We start from the raw sequence: 21429 nt of genomic DNA on the forward strand, positions 1-21429 counted from the left end.
TCCCCCGCCCTGACCAAATGATACATCAAATGACATATCAACATGTGCTTTTCTTTTAAGTTACCAAACAGGAAGAGAGACTGTGTAGAGATTTTCTCAATTTCTTAAAAGGAGAAGGGGAACTAACATTGAAGAAGCTCTTGCTATTTGACAGATGTTTCATAGACAATTATATCTCATTTAGACCTCACTGTAATCAAAATAGTTACCATTTATTGGTAAGCTTTTTATATGCAGTCTCTATTTGCACCCTCAGAAATAACTCTGCTGGGAAAACATTATGTGCCTGTTTTACAACGTTGGAAGGATCTGGGAGGTTACTTGCCCTCCCAAGTTCCCACAACTAGTGAGCTGAAGAGCTGAAGAACCAAAATGTGACCCAGCTTTGTATGACATCATAGCCTTTCCCCTTTCTTCTAAAGAGTGGGTTAGAGGCAAACTATACCAGGTGACTTCCAGCGATCTCTCAGATCCATCAGACAAACCAGGAAGTTAGTTTTCCCCCCACGCCAGCCAGCTCAGGTCTTCATTTGTGTCTTGACTGGTCTCCAATCAAGGATGTCCTGGACTAGATTCCCAGACTGGTTAGTGCATATTGATGACACACTTTAATGCCATTAGGCAAGTACCCATCATCAACAGGAATTTGTTGTGTGCTTCTTAGGAAATAAATTCATGAAGGCTGGAAATCACTGGAAATCCTTTACTTTTTCATGTGGCCATTCAGTCTTTTCACATTATTCTCACATAATTGCTTTTGGCCATATAGTTAAGGATCTATTGATGTTAGCATTGTAAAGAAGATCTATATCATGTGGTTTGGTCATACAAACTTATTTATTTGAAATTTTGGCATGATTCTTCTTTACTGACTGAATTTTTGTCATAAGCTTTCATCTTATTAGTTATGTAATACTAGAAAAAATAAGACACAATTTTAATTGATGGTACCTTTGTTTCCTTGGGTTTCTTTTTATACTTGTTCCCACAAAAGAGAATTGATGAATTGAAATGGCACACTAACAACCCATAATATTAATTGAGACATTTTTAGATATTTAAGCATTAGCCCAAGACAAAAAAAAAAAAATCCAAGAATTCTCATGGGAAAATGATTACATTGTCAGAAAACCTCTGTTTCCCACACCCTACCCTCATGATTCTTCTCTTTCTTTGCAATCTATTTATAAATTGCCCTGTTTTGTCTTGATGAAGCCAGGCCAGCCATAGGCGCACCTTTAGATTAGAGCATTTAAACACTGTAGGGACATTTGACAAGCACAAAGATTTATAACCGACAATCATTACCACAAAGGAATTGCCTGATTGAACAGGTCAAATACCTGCCTGAAACATTCTAATACACTGAAGTGATATTCAGAAGATGTGACTAGTTAAGGGCACCTGGTGTAGAAAGCAAGCATTGCATGGAAATGAGTGACCTGGACACAGATGAAAGGTCTACTGCAGCAGTGACAGGTAGCAGGAACCCAGAGGAAGGGGGGTGAGTGGAGCAAAGAACTTTAGATTAACTGAGAGACCTACACGGAGCAACTGGTACAAAACAATTAGAACCCCGGACAATAAAGCCAGATAAATTGACCCACGTAGGATCACACAGCATACCAAGCAGCACATCCAGTGCGAAGAAACGTGTTCATTGGAGTCAGGGTCTTGGCTTTGGCCTAAGGAGAAGTCGGAAAGTTGAATTTGTGGAGTGAAAAACCTGTTTGCCCTTCTGCACTTTTTTTATAGGGAGTACATGTGATGTATTCATCCTTCTCATCCTTGGAATAAAATAGCCAGGATAGAGGCTAAAGCTGAGCTAGAGTTTTAATTTAAGATTTTGGAAGGCTTTAAACTTTAAATGCAATCCATACTCCCAAACAAGGAGAGCTGGAGACCTTCCACCCCCACCCCAAGGAGAGCCAGCACCACATCTCTGGTGTGGGGTTCCCTCCAGATCAACCCAACCCTGCATCACCCTTCCCTCTCTCCTTCCCTGCCCCCCCCCGTCTTTGCTGCTTTCACTCCAAAGAATTAAAAGAACAGAAACAAAAGGTATTAAAAACTACAGAGGAAAGGAACATTGCTGAAACTACTATTTGGAGTCAGTAATGAAACCAGATTATTTTCAGTTATATTCTCAAGAGTGATTTAACTCTCACATGATCTTAGGAATGCAGAATTGCTTGAGAAGGGAAAAAAAAAAAAACCACACCAAGAAGAATCTCCTGTTATGTGCCAGGCAGTAGAATAGGTGCTTAGGATACAAAGATAAGAGATGTTCACTGCCCTCAAGAAATAATGTTTAGACTTCCACTCTGTGCAAAGCACCCCGTGCTGCTCAGTGCGGACAAAGAAAAGAGGTACAAGACAATGCCCTACCCTTAAATTGCATGTGTTTTCACGGAGGAGACAAGAAATGCATGTGGAAATGGGGTGTTCATTGTAAGTTTTGAAGAGTCAAACCTTGGCATTTACTGAAGGACTTTCTGTGTGTCAGGCACTGTGGTGGCTGCCTTATATGTATTAACTCCTTTAATACATATGTAACAGTCCTATGAAGTGGATACCGGGTATTAAATTAGCTCCCTGTTGTGAATAAAACAAAGATTGGTTGAGCGACTTCATAAGATCATCCAGCAAGTATTTGGTGGAACCAAGGTTTAAATCCAGGCTGTTCAAACTCTATCTACAGTTAGAGTTAGATCTATGTCTAGATCTAGATCTTAGGCATCAAAGGCAGGACTGGTGTCTGAAGGCTGAAGCAGAAATCTTCATGATGGGGTTGTCCATGAACTGGCTTTTTAAGGATGGGTGTGAGTTTAGGAAAGGACACACCAGGAGTAGAGGCTCTGACTCAGGGGCCAGCATGTGGCAGCCAAGGAACAGGAGGTCAGAATGGACCAATGGTGCTTGGGGCCAGAGAGGCCTAAGTTCTAGTCCTGCCTCTGCTGCTGGGTTGCTGGTGGGGCTTGGGTAAAATCCACGCATCTCCCATAAAATGGAAATAATGATAATAATAATTAATAATTAATAATAATAATAATAGCTATCCTGCCAGGTCAGTGGAATTATTTGGCAAAGTGACATATGCAAAGGTATCTTAATTATAATTTATTTTTGTTTGTCTTGTGCATATGTATGTGTTTAGGACAGTAAGTAGATTAGCCAACATTGGAAAGTTTATGTTGGGGAGTAAAAACAGACGATAGGGAGATTCCCAGCACATTGTGAAGGATTCTGACTACAACATTACCCAGTGAGCGAGGGGTATCATGTAAGCTCTGTGAGTTCAATCTGGCCATAGCACTTCTGCACATTTGATTTGGGGAGAGAGAATAGACACAGTGGGAAGGTAGGTTAGAAGTAGAAAGGGAGGAATGGATATGATATATGACTTTTTTCTATGAAATTCATGTATTCATTCACTTGAGAATACTCAGGCATCCACTGAATACAGTCGGGTACTAGGCATGGTTCTAGGCATCACACATGCATCAAGGAACAAAACAGTCAAAATCCCATTGATAGTCTAGAATAACTCCTTATTAATATAAAATTATGGTATATTCAAAAAAAGAATAATAAATGTCCAAGAAAATGAAACGTGTTAGAACAAGATTTTTTCAGAACACCTGGGTGGCTCAGCCGGTTAAGCGTCCAACTCTTGATTTCAGTTCAGGTCATGATTTCATGGTTCGTGAGTTTCAACCCCGTATCAGGCTCCAGGCTGGCTGTGCAGAGTCTGCTTGGGATTCTTTCTCTCTGCCTCTCCCCGCTCATGCGCTTTCTCTCTCTCTCTCTCTCTCTCTCTCTCTCTCTCTCTCTCTCAATATAAATAAATAAACATAAAAAGAAAAAACTTTAAAAAAAAGAACAAGGTATATTTCAAAGGCTCTTGTGTGATTTCTCTTTAACCAGCCCACCCAAATCGTATTCATTCCTGCTTAATCTAACTTTGGGTGTGCCTTAGTCTGCTTCAAAGAGGAGGGCTAACATCTTTTCACTGTGTTTTAAATAATGTTCACAGCCTCCCAACTGTATCCAAACCAATTCCTACATTTTTTTTTTTCTTTCTGCCTCTGAATCTGAAAGCCCCAGAAGGCACAGCTCACACACGTCGCTTGCTAGCCTCTTGATTTCGGGCTGACTAGCTCACCTCTCTCCTGAGACACAACAGCTATGCATTTAAGAAGACTTAAAATGTCCTTCTCTATACCTGCAATGACTGTATTTCCCCTTTTCAAATCATCCACTCTGGATTTGTTCTCATCCCTACACCTTTTTATTAACCTATTAAGAAAAGATTCCCTTGGATGTTAAGAAAGAACTGAGTAACTTTACCTTCTGCATCATGTTTGAAGTTTAGGTTTGGTAAAAGTAATGTTGCACTGAATTATTTAAGTTACTTATGAGCTAGTCTAGCATCCCTGTCTTACCAAAACATTTTCCTCAGAACACGCTTTGTCCCTCTTTCTCTTCATTAAAGAAAAGTGAGCAAATAGATCTTTTCAATGGGTAAGCAGTTGTTTTTTCTGTGTAAGGAACTGTAGGTGGGAAAGATGATTTTTTTAAATCAACAGGTATTTATTAAGCCCCAAAGAAGCTAGAAACAATTTTTTTATTCAGATATTTTTTAATGTTTATTTATTTTTGGGAGAGAGGCAGAGCACGATCAGGGGAGAGGCAGAGAGAGAGGAAGACACAGAATCTGAAGCAGGTTCCAGGCTCTGAGCTGTCAGCACAGAGCCCGAGGCGGGGCTCCAACTCACAAACTGTGAGAGCATGACCTGAGCCGAAGTCAGATGCTTCACCAACTGAGCCACCCAGGTGCCCCAGAAGCTAGAAATTATTAATGATTAAAGTGAACTAGAAGACACAAGAACATACCCTATGTGAAGTTACATTATCCAAGGAATATATTGACCTACAAAAATAAACACCATTCCTGTGGCTCTCCCAGTCTATGTTTTTATTGCAGGACTTTGAACAGAGCCCACACTTACAAAACTCTTAATAATAATCATTGAGCTGAATGATCTCTCATGCTCACAACAGCCCTATGAGATGGCCTCTGTTACAGATGAAAAAATAGAGGCTCAGAAATTCAGCCATGAGTGGTGATGTCAGTATTCGAACCTAGGCCTTTGGACAAAACCAAAGTAAACAGTTAAATACTAAATTTTGCAGTTCAAATTTTAGGTGTCTTGGGACTTTATCAATGGGAAAGGACAATGTGAACTGCAATGGGTCACCAATGACTTTATTGAAAAGATATGCTTATGACCCATCTATAATTGTAACCCCTTGTCTGTTTGGAACCTTGTTAATGTACTTTAGAACACTTAAATGTTTGGTCCCTGATGCAGTAGCAAGTACATTTTTGAAAATTAGCAGTCATTTTTACTTGGAGCTTGGCATCCCTAAATGACTCCTGTCATCATTCTGCACATTCTCTTGATTCCATAATGTTGTTTTCCTCACCTTGAATTTATTGACACCAATTCATTTTGCTTTGACATTGGCATTAACAGGGAAATGGCTTTGCTTCATCCAATTATAAAATCACCTCCCAAGACTTCGTTCGACATTGTCAGGAGGTGGTTATGGTGACAGCAAGGCCACAACAGACAAGAGTGAATTACAGTGATTCTCAGGGAAAAAAAAAAAATCATTAAGAAAAGTTACTGCTGTGTGATTTCAGTAGCTATTTTTCATACTTAAATATCCCTGCTGTTTAAAAATCCTAAGAGGGCTTAGACCATATTTAGAACACTCCTGCCAAATATATATAGGAAAAATTAAGTCTCTAAGGAGTCATTTAGCTATAGCTTGACAAACAGGAACCTCAAATTATATTTTAGCTTTACACAGTGCTCAAAGGCATTGAAATTCTGTCTCAAAAAAAAAAAAAACATGCATGTGAATTAATGACACAATTATCTCCTCTCAGTCACAGATACTTGGATTCTTAATGCCAAATATCAAAGGCCTACTGTAGTATTGCTCTACCTTCTCCTCAGAATGTGGACTGTTTTACAGATTTGCCTTCAGCATGGAATGAGGCTATATGGATTGTCTTTCACAATTCCCTCATCATTTCAAAGAACACCAAATCCTTTTACCTGCTTTCTTCCATATGCCTGTGATGGTGTATCACCTCCATCCTAGTTCCACATAGAACAGTTCCATCTGGATGTTTTTTTAGCCTATGTTCTGAATTTGTCTAGTCACCTTCCAATCAAAACAAAACAAAAAAAAAAAAAATGAGGGGCGCCTGGGTGGTTCAGTCGGTTGGGCGTCTGACTTCAGCTCAGGTCATGATCTCGCGGTTCAAGAGTTCAAGCCCCACCTTGGGCTCTGTGCTGACAGCTCAGAGCCTGGATCCTGCTTCAGATTCTGTGTTTCCCTCTCTCTCGGACCCTCCCCTGCTCGCACTCTGTCTCTCTCTCTCTCAAAAATAAATAAGCATTGAAATAAAATTGTATAAAAAAAAAAAAAGGAAAGCCACTAATTTCCTTTAGGGCCATGTCTTTTCCACCTTTGGGTTACTCACATGCCAAGATGATACTAAGGGCCAATCCATTTTGCCTAATGAAAATTGAAGGGGTGCTTCTGATGACTGAGCTCAGGTGGCCACTCTTGCTTCTTCACCTCCCTCCATCCCTTCCCCAGGCATAAACTGTATCATCGAAGGAAGAAACCCCAAATAAGTCACCATGCCTTTCCTTCTAGTGTTCTCCATCAGGAAAGCAGGAAAGGCCTGACCAGTCATGGTATGCAGGCTGAGCTGGAACGTCAAAGCTGCTCAGCACTTTTGCCAGGTGTCCCTGTTAGCTTCCTGTCTTACTTCCCTGTCCTACTCCCTACCAAATATTCCAGCCCTACCTTCAATGTCTCGCTTTACCTCTCTCTGTCTCCTTGAGCTCAGGAGCTAGTCTTACCTCTTACTGCCCAGAAACAAAATGAGGCCATTAAGGGAAAGTTACCTCCACTTCCCATTCCAGCCAATAAGCTTTATATGCATGTGTATCAATATCTATCTACCAATCTACTTGTCTGTCTACTAAAATAGATATATGCCCACTGTTCAGAAAAAGGCAGAGAACAAAAGACACATTGTATTTACATGTTCAGTAAATAATTTATCGGGCATCAGTTTGGTGCCAGGGACAGTGCCCATTACTGACTGTTAGATGTGGTGCGGACACATACAAGGGGAGCCCATAAGAGTCTCCCACAGGCTCAAGGCACATGAAATATGTTTTCTTCCAGGGCAGTTAAGCTGGACTCTGAGCCCCTATACTGGGATGGTAGTGGAGAATTCAGTTACAGTCATCACTGTGATCTGCCAATACAAGAATGTCCATGCATTTCATATCATCTGCACCGGTTAGCAGTGAGCTGGCCCTCAGGCTACAGATCCCTTTAACCCCAAGGGTTCTACAGCTTCCATCCATACCTGGCACTGTTTAGTCTTTGGCAAGGCAAGGAATCTCAGTGCTTGGGGCCTTCTTTTTTTTTTTTTAATATAATTTATTGTCAAGTTATCTAACATACAGTGTATACAGTGTGCTCTTGTTTTCAGGGTAGATTCCCATGATTCATCGCTTACATACAACACCCAGTGCTCATCCCAACAGGTACCCTCCTCAACGCCCATCTCCTATTTTCCCCTTCCCCCCAACAACCCTCAGTTTGTTCTCTGTATTTAAGAGTCTCTTATGGTTTGCCTCCCTTTTGAAACTATTTTTTTCCCCTTCCCTCCTCTCATGGTCTTCCGTTAAGTTTCTCAAATTCCACACATGAGTGAAAACATTTGCGGCCTTCTTAGGATTGTGGGACTATGTAGGAACTCTTTTTTCTTTTATGAGATAATTTGTTTTTGTAGTTTCAAGTTTTTATTTAAATCCCAGTTAGTTAACGTACTCCAAGATAATTTTTGGAGACATTTAAGATAACCAGCAGTTTGACTAGAAATATATATGAATAGCACAAATACTGAAATGTGGCAAAATTTGGTCACACAGATCATTTCTTACATGAATCACCTTTATCATCTCTGTAAAAGATGCCTTTTATGTTCTCAAGTAACAATAGCTCCTTTTATTAACATTTTTAATACTTTCAAAGGACTATATATTCTAGACAATTTGCAAAAAGTGAAAAGTCTAAAGATGAAAATTAAAATTACTAAAATCACCCATACTCCCACCAGCCAGAGATAAACACTGGTCGCATTTTGGTACAGTTTGTTCTAGTACTTCTTGTAAGGTCTGTATTACATAGGGCACGTGTAGGGGTGTATGTCTGTGCTTATGGAGATCATGCTGGATAAACATTTGTGCTGCTTTTCCTCCTGACATAGCGTCATGCCCTTTGAAATGGTGGTTTAGACCCTGATGTGTGTTGCATCGTGTGTGACTAAGCCTCCCAACAGGAGCCATCTTTCACCTCGGGCAAAAGAGTAGAGGCTGCACCTTTTTATTAAACTAGACAAGTGTGTTTTCTGATACCAGATGAGAAACTGTGTGATTTCTCAGCACGGTCTTTTGAGCACCTTGCCTGTGTCTGTGTCTGAAGGTGTTGACCTAAATAGGATTTCAATACATCATTAGTGATCGCTTTGGGAAAAGATACCCAGCCTTTGGCTTGTGGGATTCTCAGTGAATTAATTCTTTCTCAACATCAGCAGAGGGGTTTTTTTGGAGGGGGTGGTTGCAGAAGCTGAAAACTTGGGGGGTGTTTGGGCAGCGCCTCTCGCTCCTGCATTGGAGTCATCTGTGATTTCTCTCACGCTGGCTGTGTTGCTGCAAGCTGCAAACACAGGCCCCTTCAAAATGAACGTGGCTGTTTTTATGATGTTTTGAGCAGTGTTTCCTTGAACTGGACAAGAGCAAGTGTCACTCCCATAATCAGTGCCTTGAGATTAGATGAATATGAATAGAACGGCTTCTCTCTGATGTCAGAACCTGCTGTACTTCATTACCCACACATGTCTGAGCACCCAGCTGACAGCTCCCACATCGTTCCCGACGGCCCCTTCAGCTCTGCTCCTTGGCCTCATTACACCGAAACCAAGTAGACTGGATGCTGTCACACAGGCATTGTGCCACCAGCACCACTGTCCCCAGATGGATAGAGATGCAGCACGCAAGGTAGGCTGAGAGCAGGAAGGCAAAAATGTTTCCAATGGATGGCCTCCACGTTGCAGTCTAGATCCTGGTTTGCATCTGTATCTATCCCTGCCTCACCAAAGCAGAGGCTAAAGGTGGGCTGTGGGGTGGTACCCTCCCTGTTCCCCTGAAAACACACCTTCTGTACTCTGATCAGTACCCGAGAAGGCACATTGTGAGTACACAAGTCACCTTTGAACAGACGGGAACTGTGCACCCAAGCCAACTCACAGAACTGTTGTGGAGTACACAACAGTTGGATATAAATAAATATTCAAGGACTGCACATTTCACCCCACAGGGGACACATAGATGCATCTTTGAGGGAGGACATTTGCTTCCTTTTTCACTTCAGTGCCTTGAATTGAATAGGTAGTGATGAAATCCTCATCTGGCAGAGATAGGAGCAACAGCTCACTCTTCAACCCGGGCTTCTAACACTTGGCAGGGATTGGAAAGGTACTGAACATTAACAAAGTATACTTAGGTTATGTTTTATATTTTTTTAAACCACCTCCACATAATTTATCTTGAGGGTCCCAACAACTGTGAGGTGGGTGAACAGGACAAGCGTTATTACTCTTGCTTCAGAAATGAGGAAAGAGAGCCACAAAGAGGTTAAACGATTTCCCCAATTCACGCAGCCCATTAACTACAGAGACCAGTCTTGAATCACAAGTTCTCTTTGCCTCATTCTCTTCATACCATCTCATGCTTATAGTACAAGTCAGGAGAAAAACTATTCCTGCACTAGACAAGACTGACAAGCAAAACCAGTCAAGCAAAAAAAGCCACCTGAGTCATCACCAGGACTAATACTGGAGACATCCAACAATCATCACGTATTTCATCAAAAAGAAGAGGAATTCCTCACTTTTTGCCTTTTCAGACAATAGGCTTACCATGATAATATGCATGCAAATCATAAAGTTCAAGAGAACTTTAGAAATACCTATGTCAAGCTCTTCCCCTAACTCTGTAGCTGTCATCAGAATGTAAGCTCCCCAGAAGCAGCTGCATTGTCCACCTGGCTCCCGCTATGTTCCCATCGTCGAGAACAGTGACTGGTGGGATGATGGATGAATGGATGGATGGATGGATGGATGGATGGTTGGATGGATGTGTGGATGGATGGATGGATGTGTGGATGGATGGATGGATGGATGGATGAATGTGTGGATGGATGGATGGATGGATGGATAGATGTCACTAAGCGGCTTCATGATATGTCCAAATCCTCACAGCATAATGATGGCTAGTCAGAACCAAAACTCATGTTTCATGCCTCTTAATGTTTTCTCCACCATACATGTACCAGTCATAGCCAGACATAAGTGAGAAGAGATGGAGGGAAATGCAGTTAGAGTACGCAGAATTCAAAAAAAGCCCATTAGACCATGGTCTGCAAAGTTTTTTCTATACCCCAGGAGCTAACCTGTAGGTTCAGTTTTATAGCTCCCAGCTCACAAGTTAGTATAACAGCCACCAAGGCTAAATAAATGGGTCATAATCATAGCTCTTCATCTCCCTGCCACAAAATCTCAAATGTCTAAATCAGAATTGAATGTTTCACACATGCCTTTGTTATTAGCCTGTTTGGTAGAGGTTATTCACTCTTTGACGTTTCTTTGAAAAGGACGGGAACAATTTGGAACATCTTTCCCTCAGCAATCCTGGGCTTGTTTCAGGTGGTGAAGGTAGAGGTCACTTTATTAATACAACCATCAAGGAAGGCTGTCATGGCAACACATTGCATCGATCCCTTGAAGTGCCTGAGACAAAGCCAAAAAGAGAAACTTTCAAGTCTATAAATACAGACCCAGCATTGCTCAAGCATAGCAACTCACTGACAGGGTGAACCTAAATGTATAGCTTTGAACAAGACCCAAACAGAGAAAAGAAAACTTCCCTTTTGTAATGTAATGGATCATCATGACCATAACAGGAATAAGTGACCCTTCAGGTCAGAAAAGAAAAGAAGACTAGAGCAAGCAGCAGCATTAAGTTCTGGCTGGTGCCCATTTTGAGCATAGGGATCCTTCTCTATGTCTGCTTTTCCATTCCTTCCAGAAAGGACTAATAGAGGGAAAAGGAATCAAACTCTCATAATGCACATTTTGACAAGAGATTGCAGTTTGGGAATAGGAAATGTGTATGACAAGGAACCTACAAAAAAGTTAAAGAATTGAATAATTTGGGGGTGCCTGGGTGGCTCAGTCAGTTAAGCATCCAACTTTGGCTCAGGTCATTATCTCGCGGCTTGTGAGTTTGAGCCCTGCATTGCTTTCTGCTGTCAGCACAGAGCCCAATTCAGATCCTCTGCCTACCCCTCTCTCTCCACCCCTCCCCTGCCCCCTCTCTCTCTCAAAAAAAAAAAAAAAACTTAAAAAAATTGAATAGTTAACTACATCCCTGTGGCTTATTATTCAAGCTAGAAAAAAATAAGTAGCGAAAAAGGGAGAAAGAAATGCTGCACATTCCTGTTTTTTCACTTTGAAAATTCTGAGTGTTTTTAGAAACTCATAGCAATTGTGGAAGCCTATTTATCTACCATTGTAGCTTGCTTACTGAAGCTGTGATCAGAGCTATTATAACACCTTGCCAACCACAAACTTTCCACCAGGATTCCACACTTCATCTTCTAGCCGTGTAACTGTTCGGGTCTAACAATACTGTAACCTTTCTATCAAGGGCCACAGATCATTTGGGTCACTCTACTTGAAAGCATTCCTGATATTGAAATGTCAGGGGGTTATAGATTATATGGTGTGATATTGCACACACCATACATGAATTATTTTTATCAATTGTAAAATTATCCTTCAGAATATGGCCAAACTATTACCAAAGAAGGATTAGCTTATCCAGTATCTAAGGATATCATAATAAAAGGTATCATAATAAAAACAATGGTGTCTAGCAAATAGCAATTTGCATCCAATACTGGATCAAGTGTTGGAAAAGGGATTGAAAAACAAACCTTCCCTGTTTACCGAGGTCACACACTCTTAGATTATCAATAGTGGTAAGGAAAAAATCAGAACATGTTTAATGTAAATACTTCCCAAAATAAGGTCAGAGTTTTTCGTTTGAGACAAATCCACACAGAAGGGCACCAAGTAAAGGAAGTGATAACTGCAAAAACTCCCCGGTTGGATTTTTAATCTGCAGTGACATGCCAGACAAGATGGCGATGATGACAGGACTGTAAATGGCTGTTCATCCTCATGCCAGTTCTATCAGCTGGTGGTGGATGCCTGAAACCTTATGTTGCAAGAAATCCGGAAGTGTGATGCAAGAGAGTGCCGTGGATAAGTAGCTATGTCTTCTCCATGGAGGAAGAGGAAATGGCAGCATATGCAGCATATTTGCTGTTCCCAAACCAGACCTCTGCTATTTTTGGTTATATTTTATGTCTGAGCTGATTGGTATTTGGGGCTCTCCTAGAATGTGGTAGAAGTCTAGAAGATGTGAGATTCGATCCTGTCAACAAACACCTCAACCTAGGTGCAATGTGGTCTGACAGCAAAACGGCCAACAATACAATATGAAGGTCAATACAAGTGACAACCTACTGAGGATTACAGAGGTGAATTATATTGTCTTGAGGAGCACAGGGTGGACACTGTACACCACCATTTACTGCATTTCTCCTGAATGTTCTATTCTATGTAAAGAGCAGTAATCTGCAAATCAAGAGACCTGATTTTAGCTCTAGTTCTTCCCTAAATTGCATTTGGTTTCCTCATCTAGAACTTGCCTAGTTTCTGGAGTCTCCTCAAGCTCTGATTTTACTGTTTCTAACAGGGCAAAGTAGAACAAATTACATGACAAGGCGGATTTTGGTTCCTCTCTCCTACTCTTTAATTATGAACAGTACTCAAGGGTCTGTCTTAGATCCCAAGCTTCTGTATTTACTCCCCTCCAAGGATAATCCACTCTTACATTTCGACTTCAAGTACTTATAGTTGCCTCTAACTCCCGAGCTGCACACCTACAAACTCACAATCCTCTGTGACCTAGAATCACCAAGACATCTTCATTCTCCTTTGCCCAGTATGTGTAAAGACAACTCCTCCTCGTTGCCTGGCTGACACCCCCATTCAGAAATTCATCATGTTACCATCAGCATTAATTGAAGAGAGATTCTTGTTGTGGGGGCTGTCCTGTGTATTGAGGGATATTTAGCAGCCTCTCTGGCCTCTGTCCGGTAGCGGGCCCTGAGATGTGACAGCCAAACATCTGTAGACATCGTCAAGTGTCTGCAGGGAGACAATGTCATCCACTGTGGAAAACTACTGCTTTAGACTGACAACCAAAGACCTCGGTGAAATGTTAGTTCTTTAAATTTCTTCAATCCTTTTTTAAATTATTCTGAAATCCCTTCTTACCAGATTCAATCGAGAATCAAATGCTTATTTTTCAATTTCTTTCACCCAACTCAAAGTGCCCTTCCTCTCATACTCTGCCAGTCTGTTTATCCCTAGACAGAGTCAACCACAGCAGGAAAACTTCTAGGCTTAATTTTATACCCTCATATGATCACTGCATTTTGTTGACATCTTTTCTTCTCAGAACGCTTCATGATCTTTCATTCTCTTCCTGTGGCCTAAATGCTGATATTCTTCAGTTTTCCAACTGGTGCCTTCATTTCTCCTTGCTGTGTATTCCACCAAGATCAGGTCTTGGTGATGACCACCATCACTCCTGCTCCAAACCTGTATCTCCAAGATGACCCACCTCCTGAATGGTTAACTAATTTTTCCAACTAATAACAAGACCCCTGAAGAAGAGCCTACAGACCCCCCAGAGTCAATAGGTCCAAGAAAAGTGCATTTTCATCCCTGACCGAAGTCTTCCTCCAATCTACATTTCTTAATAAATTACATTATAATGCATCCAAATACTGAAAATTACCCATTTCAAATCACCTGTGTCCAAATCTTCCCCTTCTCTCTCCCCAGTGCTCTAACCAGACCAAGCCCATTGTACTGAAGCATCTGGGTTGCATGGCTGGCTCCATGCAAAGGTCAGCCTCCAGTCTGTCCTTTCTCTGGCCAAGCCTCATCTGTCTATTTCCCCCTTAAAACCCCACCCTGGTCATAGGTCTTTGATGGCTCCCCATTGCCTGTTATTTCAACACTGTGTTGTGTGTTATGTAGAGCTTACACAGTCATCAGGCCACAACCTACCTTTCCAGTCTCCATTTTCCCTTTGCACATCCAACATTCCAGCCACTGCAGTCCACTCACCATTCACTAGCGTGTCCCATGCATCTCTCACTCAGGCTCCTGTCAGGAAACTGAAACCACACTAGGCATTTTGACAGAGAGAATTTATCAAAGGAAATCATTAAACAGGTGTTTTGGAATTTAGAAATGAGAGCCCCTGAAGTCACTCAGAGATAGTAACCGTGTAAGCAGGGAGCAGCACCACTCCCAGGCAGAGGGCTTACAGGGAAGGGGATGGGTTATTAGAAACTAGAAGTACAGGGGGAGACCACACAGACATGGAACCTGCATCTCTGAGGAGATGTAATGCCTGGCTGCTCCTAGTACCTCTGCAACATGGGCAAGGGCCCCTTGGAGCCGAGCTCAAACCTCTAGGGAAGGAATGCTGCTGGGTTGGTGCAGGGACCTTCTAAGGGTGAGATAAAGCTGGTTCTGAGTAAAGCTATGCACTGGGACCAAATGCTGCTATTGGGATGAAGGGCCATCGTGGGGCAACAATGTTAGGAAGAGCCATCAAATGGGAAAAGGGAAATCTCTTCACCTTCTCCAGTGCCTTTAGTGCCCCCTGTTGGTGGAAGCCAGGAGACAATTTGGAGAAGGAAGGGTGGGTTAGAGTTGAGAGACAATTGCTTAATAACCAGCACTCTGCACTTCCCGTCTCCTTATCCATACTCACACAGCTTCCCCATCCATAATGCTCTTCCAACCAATATCTGCCTGGAGTGCACCATTGTTTAAATACAATCTCCTTTCTAATCTTCTCTAATCTTCCCCCAAATAATTATTTCCACTAGCATTTTGCAAATATTTCCTTTCTAGTCTTCTTTGGTCTCACAGTTACTTGTGTATGTTCATTTTATTTGTTTTCTGCCAAACTGTGAACTTCTTTAGGGCAGGTAGAGTTACAACCATAGAATGGAGCAGGGTGCCTGGCACACAACAGATGTTGGCTGAGATGGATGGAATCAATAAAGGCATGTCAATGAAATTAATATTAGATCACTTCTTGTACATATTTTATCTTCCCAACCAGACTTGAACTCCATAAGAGCAGAGTTCACGCTTTATAATATTTTTTAAAAATTTTTTCATGGTGTTCAGTACAAGGCTTCGTATGCTGAAGAAGAGCTCAGTGATATTTGTTAACCACCTAGTTTATTCGTTAAGCATCACAAATTTGGTCCAAAAAGACATGAAGATGGAGGATAGATGTATGAAGAGCAGGTAAGATCTGTAGTTAGGTTTAGACGTGCTTCTAGCACATGACTCCAACAGAGTGCTGTTCATATGCTGAAGTTCTGTGTTGGTTGAATAGCACAATCGGGAGACTAAATGTAAAATGTCTTATAGTGAATTGTAAAGTGATGAAATATATTCTAGGTTTGATTTCTTTTCTGTTTACCTCTTACAGAAAAATAGATATCCCCAATTCACGGTATTATGAATCCTGGGTTACATCTCTTCCTTGCATATTTATTGAATTTTTCACACTTCCCAACATCAACTAGCAGATTATTTAAATGTAGGAAAGGTATTGAATCTGAACTTAATCACCAGCTTCTTGAAAAAAGAAAAAAAAGAAAGAAAGAAAGAAACCTCTGTTCAACTGATTTACATTCAAGTCCAAGAAGAAAAATAGCTTTTTTTTTTAAGGGGAGCAATATTTAATTAACTATTGATTTCTTCTCAATTATTCAAGGCAAGCAATTATCGATATTGATGGAACAGATATTTCCCTACCTCCAGTGCCCAAATGAAAGGAAATATCCCATTCAGCAATCTGCTGCCGGGAACAAGAAATGCTGAGAATCTTTAACTTTAAATGGAAACAGTTATTTGGATCTGTTTATTCCATGTTGCCCCAATTAAACAGATATTTCCTGAAGTGTAAGCAAAACAAAATCCTGAAAACCTAGGTATGCTTCTCAAATTAACAACAACCATCTCTGACCATGGGTGTAACCATTCTACCCTTGTAGATTTTGCCTCGCAGCCACAGATCTTGGCATTTTTTAAACCATGACACATAAAATACCATCATTTGGGTCTAATATTAAAGATTTCTACCACCCAATGAGAGGTAGCTTAAATAATCATTAGAACCCCTGAGACACTACCGTGTATATCAATATTTTGAGCCTCAAGGATTTGGTAGGCCTTAATAGTCACTTCTGACATTTACAGACAGCAAATGTGGGTACATTTGAAAATTATACCAGTGAGTGATGCAGCTGCCTTAGAGGTTGCCAAAGAGTTACTGTGGAAGAAGGTAAAAGAAGGCCTTGTTTAGGGCACTTTGTTATGAACTCTGTGAGTGTCCGCTACCATCATTCCTCAGCTCATTTGCACACAGGGCATTAGCACATTTGTGGGTAAGAAGCTTCTTTTGAAGGTGACATGACTGCTGAACATGATTAATGGACAAGCAACATTCTCTATTGAATTACTACTTGGGAGGTTTTTGGGTTTTTTTAATACTTTGCACTTGATAGTAATATTAAGTGTGTGCGTGAGTGCGCGCGCGTGTGTGTGTGTATGTGTGTGTCTGTGTTTAATTCACGTGGTACCCCTGGGGAAATTTGACCATGACATTTTTTAAAAATGAAAAATGTTATAATTTATAAAAATCTATTTTTTCTGCTCTGCCCCTACCCCCAACTCCAGAGTGGTTCTATATATTAAGTGCTTAAGCAGCATATGTTGCTGGGAAGTGTTCTTGGCTCTTTTACTCTTTGTTATTATTTTAATTTCCCTGGGTCCTATTTAACATTCTGCTAAATCAGTGAAACCTTGATTATCTAAAAGAATAGGAGACATGGAATTAATGAGGATAACCAGAACTTTGAAATAAGTAATTATTAGAGATGAAAATTACATGACAGGGACCATGAATGAATTGCAGTATCTGGAATTGCTTGCTTGATTTATTCAAACTGATTCTATTAATTGATGGACAGAGTGAAATTTTGGTAATCAGGGTTTCATCACCGCATTTTTTACTATTCGGGGAAATCAAGGTAACCTTGGACTCTACTTCCCATATTTACAAGGCAATGAATATCCTAATAGGGCTGTCAGGGGCAAATATGACCGCTCTTCCTCCCTCTCCTCCCACAAAACCACTTTCTCTCTTCTGATCTGGCTGCCCGCCTGCCTGGAGCATGCTGCCTGTCCCCTGACCGGTCCCCTCTCCCCTCGTGCTTCCCTGTTGGCTCGGTCTTCCTGCATGCAGCGGCTGGAATCACCTGCAGGGAGAATGGCCCACCCCTTAGAGGTTCTTGGTCATTTCAGCAATACTGCTTTGCATTTTAACTTCCATTCACCTGGCTTCAAAACTCTGCATTCTTGTACGGGGCACTCGCCCTTTAGAAAACCGGGAGGTCACAACAGGTCCCAGTTCTTTGAAGAGAAGATACTGCCAAACCAGGAGTATTACATTCCTTCGTATTCGATAGCCTGAAATGGACAATGATACCATCCAGGATTGCAGCAAAAATCTATACGAAAAGGACAAATATGATAATTAAAAAAAAAAAGGCAGCGAACTACATTCGTTTGGAAATTGGAGTCACATGCTTAGTTTGTGGAGGGGAGGGGGGAAGCACAAGATCGATAGAGATTTTTTTAAGCTGAAAAACACGATGTACTAGATGAACTTAAATTGATTCTGCTTCTCCTCCCCGCGCCCCGCCCCACCCCCACCCCTCGTTCTGCAGCGAATGTCTGCGACAACGAGCTCCTGCACTGCCAGAACGGAGGGACGTGCCACAACAACGTGCGCTGCCTGTGTCCGGCCGCGTACACGGGCATCCTGTGCGAGAAGCTGCGGTGCGAGGAGGCGGGCAGCTGCGGCTCCGACTCGGGCCAGGGGGCGCCCCCTCCCGGCTCCCCGGCGCTGCTGCTGCTAGCCGCGGTGCTGGGCACAGCCAGCCCCCTGCTGTTCTAGATGGGCCACCAGCCACCGGCCGGGGCGCGTGCCCGCCCGGGAGGGGGAGCCAACGCAACGCGAGCATTCGCTGCTAACATAGGAAACACACACTCAGACACCCCCATTCAAACACCGTGTACAAACTAAGAAGGCCTAACTGAACTAAGCCATATTTATCAGCCGTGGACAGCACATCCCGAGTCAAGACTGTTACTTTCTGACTCCAGAGGAGTTGGCAGCTGTTGATACCATCACCGCAAATCACATTGCCAGCTGCAGAGCATATTGCCGATCGGAAAGGCTGTGACAGCCCCTGAAACAGGAAGGACAACAAACAAATCAAGCAACCTAAAAACATTCGCTACTCTCCCGCGGGGTGCCCCAGCACCACTGGCCCGGTGTGTGGACCAACCAAATAGAAGCATTCTTTGCTGGCAGTGCACTGTGGGTATAAGGAAATCTGTTACAAGCTGCCATATTGGCCTGCTTCAGTCCCTGAACCCCTTCCAACCTGTGCTTTAGTGAACGTTGCTCTGTAACCCTTGTTGGTTGAAAGATTTCTTTGTCTGATGTTAGTAATGCACATGTGTAACAACCCCCTCCAAAAGCTCAAGCCAGTCATACCCCGTATATCTTAGCAGCACTGTTATCCCAGTGCAAGCACACATCCACTGTCCAAGAGTGGCTATAGGAAAAAAAAAGAAAAAAGAAAAAAAAAAAAAAAGAAAGTGTATCTATCCTTTTGTATTCAAATGAAGTTATTTTTCTTGAAATACTGTAATATGTAGATTTTTTGTATTCTTGCCAATTTGTGTTACCAGACAATCTGTTGATGTATCTAATTCGAATCAGCAAAGACTGACATTTTATTTTGTCCTCTTCGGTTCTGTTTTGTTTCATTGTGCAGAGATTTCTCTGTAAGGGCAACGAACGTGCTGGCATCAAAGAATATCAGTTTACATATAATAACAAGTGTAATAAGATTCCACCAAAGGACATTCTAAGTGTTTTCTTGTTGCTTTAACACTGGAAGATTTAAAGAATAAAAATTCCTGCGTAAATGATTTCAGGAATTTGTATTGCAATTTCTTAAGATGAACGGAGCAGCCAGCGAGCAGTTCCACACTCACTTTACTGGTTTCTCTGTGGACTGAATACATTCAGCTGATGAATTTAGTACCCAGGAAGATGGATTGATGTTCACTAGCTTGGACAACTTCTGCAAAACATGAGACTATTTCCACTTGGGAAAAAATTATAACAGAAAAAAAAAAAAAAAAAAGTCTAAATGATTGCCAAGATTATGCCAAAGCCTGTTGGCAGAGTACTAAGAGACTTTGATTTTTTAAGTCATGCTATTTTCACAGATTGATGTGATCGTGTGACTCTAGGGATGCTGATCTATGTATCTTTGCAAATACAGTGTTTACATGGAGTATCATGAGAGAAAACCTGGAGAACCAGGAAATTCGCAGGGAATTTGAGTGATTAGCAATTTGAATATATTCAGACTTAGTATTTAGAGGAAATATCAAAATATACAGCAGCAAGTAGACATGACTGCTGTTCCTGAGAATAAAGTTTGTTTTAAGTACCACCCGAGGTGTAATAAATTGTTTCTGCCTTTTATCAGGCCAATTACTGTGCAAGGCAGCAAGGGGAGGTGGGTGCGGGAGAACCCTCGCAAACTTTCACAGTGGCTCAAAGAGTGTGTGTTCCGTTCCAGGCACACTGTTGTCCTACAGGTTACAAGCGTGTTAGCAGCAGCATCTCCTGGAATCAAAAACAATTTTCAGCCCAAGCCAGAGTCTTAAGGACAACCAAGTCCTACCTGACTCGGCAGAGCAATAATCCATGATAGTGTTAGGTTGGAAGCCCGCTTCTGGTCTGAATTCTTTACCCTACCATGGGGCGGGGAGGGGGGTGTCTTCTGATAACCTGGGTAGAAACTAGATGAAGGAACATCATGTCTTACTGGTTTTGTTCCCAGAAAAGCCAATTCAAAAAAGGCAATAAAAGGTAAACAGGTAATGCCTGTGCTGCCTGCCACCCCATGTCTAAGTCGATTGAATGTTTGTTATTCAAACCAACAGTCTCTTTTGATGTAAGAAATAACGAAAGATGGAAATAAATTAGAGCTCTGGCTTAGTGCCAGAAATTGGAGATTTACGTTAGAAGCATAAACAGCAAATTATATTTCAGACTCACCAAAGAATACACATGAAAATGCTGATAACATACAGAGTTTGTGATTACTTCTAATGAGGTGGATTCCTCATATTAAAATTGGAATTTACGTTGTCTTATAGTTTATTAGCACAAACCAAAGGCAGACTGTGTTATTTCTAGCAACGATGCACTTTATCATTATCCACTCATGGCTTTGTCACAGTGCTCAGGAATCAGACTCCACACATTTCAATACATGGGACTCCAAATCTAATTCTAAAATTTAATGAAGGCTTGATCTAAATCAGTTCATCTGCATTTTATCTTTATGAGGCTATAAGAATCTAAATTGATGAGGAATATCTTGCGTTCCATGTATTTAGATATAGTTTTCTGAATTTCCTGAAGTGATGTGATCTGCTTTTAATAAAAATTCACTTTTAGGTATATACCAAATGGAAATGAAATGTTCTTTTTAATCTGGATTCTCAAGTTCTTCTAAAGGGTTTATTCCTTTGAAGAAACCCCAACTCAGTGGATTTTTATTCATCTGCTGCTTTCCAGCATTCTTGCCATGTGGGTTTCACCTGCAATATTATGCCTTTGAGAACAGGATTGGGGTGAAAAGTGGGTACTGAGTTGTTCACATACTTAAGGTCCCAATTCTTGCTTCCCCAACTTTCCCACAGAGTAAAAATATAATTCATTCCATCAACACCATTAATGAGCATAAAACTTCAACAAAATTTTTATCCAAATATTCAGCTCTATAGAAAGGGTCACTATTTCTAGGACAGTAATTAGACTGCCCTGCTGTGATATGGAAGTGATTCGTTTCTGTCCCTGTACCAGCCTAGAGCATGTACTTGAGTCTCAGCAAAGAGGAGTCCATTCTGACTCTCCTCTCACTTCATCTCAG

The 21429-nt window shown here is 41.4% G+C and overlaps 1 protein-coding gene across 4 annotated transcripts in view; it reads left to right on the forward strand.

Annotated features, from left to right (window-relative positions):
* NTNG1 (netrin G1) overlaps positions 1-18359 on the forward strand; it is a 332598-nt gene extending 314239 nt beyond the window's left edge. For all 4 annotated transcript variants that reach the window (XM_030327471.1, XM_032594348.1, XM_030327473.1 and 1 more), the window contains one exon: positions 18130-18359. In XM_030327471.1, the coding sequence (XP_030183331.1) occupies positions 18130-18359 (230 nt within the window). The remainder of the gene's footprint in view (positions 1-18129) is intronic.
* The last annotated feature ends 3070 nt before the right edge of the window (positions 18360-21429 follow it).

This window comes from Lynx canadensis, chromosome C1 (assembly GCF_007474595.2).
Source record: "Lynx canadensis isolate LIC74 chromosome C1, mLynCan4.pri.v2, whole genome shotgun sequence".
NCBI lineage: Eukaryota > Metazoa > Chordata > Mammalia > Carnivora > Felidae > Lynx > Lynx canadensis.